Genomic DNA, 4,728 nt, shown 5'->3' on the forward strand with positions numbered 1-4,728 from the left:
AATTCAGGGAAGAGTCATTTGACACAACCATGATGACAATCATATTATTGGTTTTAAAAGTCTTGACTTGTCATGAAACATACTTTGCTACAGATGTAACTAAATAAACAACAAAAGAACTTAGTACTGATAAGGAAAGAAATTCACATTTAATACATGTTACTTCACATTTTTCTTACAGGAAAATGTTCATTCAAAATCAGCTCTTTGAGCATGGTAAACATTTTACACCAAAAAAAATTAATCAATAATGTTTGCATATACAAAAGAGGGCAACTGGCAAAATTTAATCACATTTGCTGCTCAACAGCAGTTATCTCAAAGACAAACCTCTGTTAATAGGTGAGTACTAAGATGGTGACTCAACTGGTTCATATAAGAAAATAGCGTGGCTACTATAAAATAAAATTAAATTCTGCAGTTCCTTGACTTTACAACTATTCATGCTGCTGTCCTTATCTCTTAACTATGCTCTTGTTCTGAAATAGCATGGGGGGATTTGTCCTGTCAGGATTTTGTGATAGTATTTGCAGTCGTGGGAAATCTGTATGAGAGAGAAAATGTCCCACTTAGCAGCAGGAGGATGACAGCCACAATCCCAACAGGAATGGCAGCACCAGCTTCCTGCACTGCTGGACTGGAGGGCATGTAGTAAGAAGGAGGAAAAGCTATGCTCTGGTTGTGAGTTATAGAATAGAAATTCCAGCTTACAGGAATCAGGACACACAGACCAGCAAATATGTAGAAGAAGCCACCCACCAGGAAGAATGGGGCAATGAGAGGTTTGTGAGTGACTCCCATATACACATTTCTCAGAGCAAACATTGTAGCAGCCAGTGCCAGCAAGCCCGCGAACATGGCTATCAACAGGAGACCCTGAGCAGCGTAAATTTCACGGGGGATGAAGGAGTCATAGCCACTGAATTTATGGCAAAACTGTTCTCTGTAGCCAGGTGAGACGTAAAGGTAACTGATGAAGCAGACCTTCCAAATCCCCACCCAGGCAATGCCAGAGGAGATGACAGTGGTGTTGTCCACATGCCACACTCTCCATTCCACAATTCCCATTGAAACAGTGCACAGGATCCAGCCTATGGTGCCCAGAGCAAAGGCAGCAAGCTGGAGGTGTGAGGTGCTGACCAGGGAATTCATCCTTTGGAGCTCTCCTGCTCTGTCACAGACACAGTTGCCATGCAAAGAGAGAGAGCCACTGCAAAGAAACAAAAAATAAAAAGACAAAGGCAATTATTATTTGGGTGAATAGATGAACCAGTGTCAGTGAAAAAGAGAATGTGTGTGTAGAGGGAAGACAGCTGTCATCTTTCCCCAACTTTAAGGAACTGTTGAAATTTAATATCCATGGACAAGTAATATAGAGGGTTTAATTTTGTATATATCATGGTATCACAGAGAGGAGAAAGAGTCTCTGATTAGCTCCCCTAAAGATCTCCTTTTTACACAAAAGGAAATTGATGGGTTTTTTCCAAGTTGTTTTATTTGTTAATTAACCATTATGTTCAAAGATCCTTTAACACATTACATATAATCAGGAGCCCTAGAGTTACTAACTAGCAGGAACAAAATCTGAGAAAATCCTCGGGTTCCTGGCTGTTGCAAGAGATCCTACAGAGCAGAATCTGTGCTCCTCTCTCCCAGCAGCTGTGGCTTTGATGCTGGAGCCCAATCTCTACAGACTTCAGCTTTTGTGCTGTGTTTACTGAGAGCTGCTGGGACCAGTGTCAGACAGAAAACACCGTAGTTCAGAGGTATGAGCAAATCCACACCACAAAGTCTAACAACAACCACTGAACTTTGATCATTTTCAGATTAATTAGCCATGAATGCATTAGCAGAAACATTTGAATTAATCAGAAATGTAACGCTGTGCAGGGGCTGGAACCTGGATAAGCTGCCATTGCTTTCCCACCCTCAAACTTTACCCAAGTTTTTCTTGCTGCTTTACCTTTGCAAATCCCACTTGTTTATAAATTGCCCAATTTTCCCAGTTTGAATAATCCTAAAACTGTGCTGGAAAATATTTTAGTAATTTAGATTTAAGATTTGTTTGCTGACTGTACATTCTGAGTGTAAATTAGGGTTTTATTGTATTTAAAAAAATGAAAAAATATAAACAAATCAACACTTAATTTCCCATATCTTTTGTACCATTTTTTGAATACTTATAGGAATGATCTGTGATCAGTGAAGATGTAGCCTCAAATTTATGTCAATCTGAAAAGTTCTAGGGATCTGTATATTTCATAAGTTTTCTAAAATTCTTTTTCTACTGCTCCTATTTAATTCAAGACTGGAGAAATACTGTACCAAGTTGACTCTAATAAGTTATGTCTGCCACCATGTTTTGTGTACTAAACACTAAACATAAAGACTAAAGCAACAATTTTTCTTTATTGATCTTGAGGTAACCAGATTCAGTTGGCAAAACAATCTAGTTGTAAAAATCCACCTGTGGAAATCTTAAAAAAGAAATATCTTCATAACAATCTGGCCTGAAGCAGACAGTGTCCCTCTTCTCATACCAGTGCCCACTACATACTTACTTCAGTCCTGAAGATGATGCCAGCCCTGAGAGGATGGGACAGAGTGATTTTTGATGCCAGACAAACACAGCAAGATCTGCAATTTTATCATTTTGGCCGCCCAGTTCATCTATGTACCTCCAATAGATTTCCTGTGGGATATAATAATCTCCATTATTGCAAGCGTACATTTAATCCTCTCTAGCATGGAGAAAATTGCTCCAGAAGAGTCTCTTGTATGTTTATCCACTTAAGCTGAAATCAATTTATAAACACTTTTTCAGTTTGCTCCATTATTTACAAATAATGCAATTAATTTACAAAGTGATTATAAATACCCACTTCTAATTAACTATTTTTATCAGGCATGGAGCACAGTAGCCCCTCTTTCTGTCCCAGTTCCTCAAAACAGCATCATTTCTCTTCCTCTCCAGTGGTGAGGAGGTGCTGGACAGAAAGAGGGCAGAGGAGTCCCATGCTGACTCCATTTGGTTTCTCTTGGAATCAGTGGAGCACAGAGAAGCCTGAACCACGTGAAGATACCATTTTGTGTAGAGCCCATATGTCTGTAACACTTCTTGTGTACATCATAAACATTCATTTAAACAACTTGCTGCTATCAAGGTCATAAAAGATATGTCAGCAGGTGAATCCTTATCATCAATGGCTTTTCAGAGTATATTATCAGCATATAAGTTCATTGATTGAATGAATGTACCCAACTGTCTGCTCACAGAATTAAATGAGAATAAATGTGATTCCAAGCCCACTATCAAACCTGCATGTGCTGAGATACTTTGAATAGTGCCCATTTTAATTATAAAATTAAAAATTAGAGAAAGATCTTTTCCCCTTTAAGATTCTCAAAAAAACGTGGAACAAGCAAACACACAGGCTTTTAAGGCTTATACAAAAGTTCTGAGAACACTGGAGAATAACCAGCTAATAAAGATGGGCTTTAGATGAGTTATCAGGTGTCTAGACACACAAAAAATTGCTTATGTAGGAAATGATTCATTTTGGCTCATTTCTCCACACCCTGCCCACTGGAGCATATTTGATCTAGCCTGGTATCACTGACTTAGAGAAAAAACAAGGTTCAAAAGAAGTACTTTTGAAATCGATGGTGAAATTAAATTACAGTTCTCATACTTTTCTATTTTGGAAAATCAAACAGAAGCCTATACTTAATAACCTCCTGGTACTGAGATTCAGCATGAAAATAAGGAAAAAATATCAAGGTAAAATAGTTACAGAATTTTTCTTGACCTAAGAAAACATGTCAATATATTAAAAAAAAAAATCTGGTTCCAGATTCCAGTCTCTATTACTATGAATATTGATGAACACACTACAGGTTTTGCTGACATAATGAAGAGCAGCAGGTACGTATCACTTGCCAACAGCATTGATTTTAAAGGAAGCCTTTGGGCAAAGAGGATCAGGGAAACTCCTTTTCTTCCAAGTGTAGAAAGACACATTGATTTTTCAGAACGACAGTGGCAAGTATTTTAAAAAAAACCAAAACCAAATAAGACATTTCTCTTGCAGATGCCAAATAAAACAGGGAGAGAGCTGCAGAGGGCGTTGTCCTCCAGGATTTCAGCCGTTCCAGCGACTCCCTTGCTATGAGGCCTCAAGAGGGAAGAAAGGAGGGAGGGAGGGATGGAAGGAAGGTCATAGCAGGCTGGGGTTTACAGCAGCGCCTGGGTCAGGGCTTTGTCAGCTTTTCCCGCAGCTGGACCTTGGGGCTTACCCTGCACAAGTTTCTATCCACAGGAGGTGGGTGTTGCAGGTGCTGAACTTGGCTCAAACACCAGCAGTGCCATTCCTGTGGATTTCAAGAACAGAGGAATTCTTTTCAGAAAGGTGGAATTTGATCTGTCACCAACTTGTCATCCACAGGGAGAAAAACCCAACAAACCCAAACAAACAAACAAACAAACAAAAAAAACTCGCCAAAATTTTAATTTTTAAAATTAAATTAAAACTTCTTGTCCCTGTGCAAATGCTCTTTTCAGCCTTCTGGGAGAAAAATGTGGAAGTTCAGTCCCTGCATGTTTGAGCTATAGTGAATAAAATACAGTTCAAAGCCCAGATCATATAACAAGCTATGCTAACACAGACACTACTGGCCAGTTTCATGCTTTAGTAATTCCATAAGTATTTTGAATTAATTTAATTCATG

At 38.8% G+C, this 4,728-nt stretch overlaps 1 protein-coding gene across 1 annotated transcript; it reads right to left on the minus strand.

Moving 5' to 3' along the window:
• Positions 1–306: 306 nt before the first annotated feature.
• On the minus strand, positions 307–4,368 carry CLDN34 (claudin 34). The gene is made up of 3 exons (XM_084200899.1): positions 4,297–4,368; positions 2,562–2,692; positions 307–1,210 (listed from the first exon to the last, which is right to left on the minus strand). The coding sequence occupies exon 3, from the start codon at positions 1,150–1,152 to the stop codon at positions 508–510; it is 645 nt and encodes a 214-aa protein (XP_084057025.1). The 5' UTR covers positions 1,153–1,210; positions 2,562–2,692; positions 4,297–4,368; the 3' UTR covers positions 307–507.
• Between the last annotated feature and the right edge of the window lie 360 nt (positions 4,369–4,728).

Source organism: Fringilla coelebs, assembly GCF_963513975.1.
Source record: "Fringilla coelebs genome assembly, chromosome: 2".
NCBI classification, from domain to species: domain Eukaryota; kingdom Metazoa; phylum Chordata; class Aves; order Passeriformes; family Fringillidae; genus Fringilla; species Fringilla coelebs.

Excerpts from the sequence above, each read along its gene's own strand:
- CLDN34 (XM_084200899.1), bottom strand. The coding sequence starts at position 1,152 with ATGAATTCCCTGGTCAGCACCTCACACCTCCAGCTTGCTGCCTTTGCT.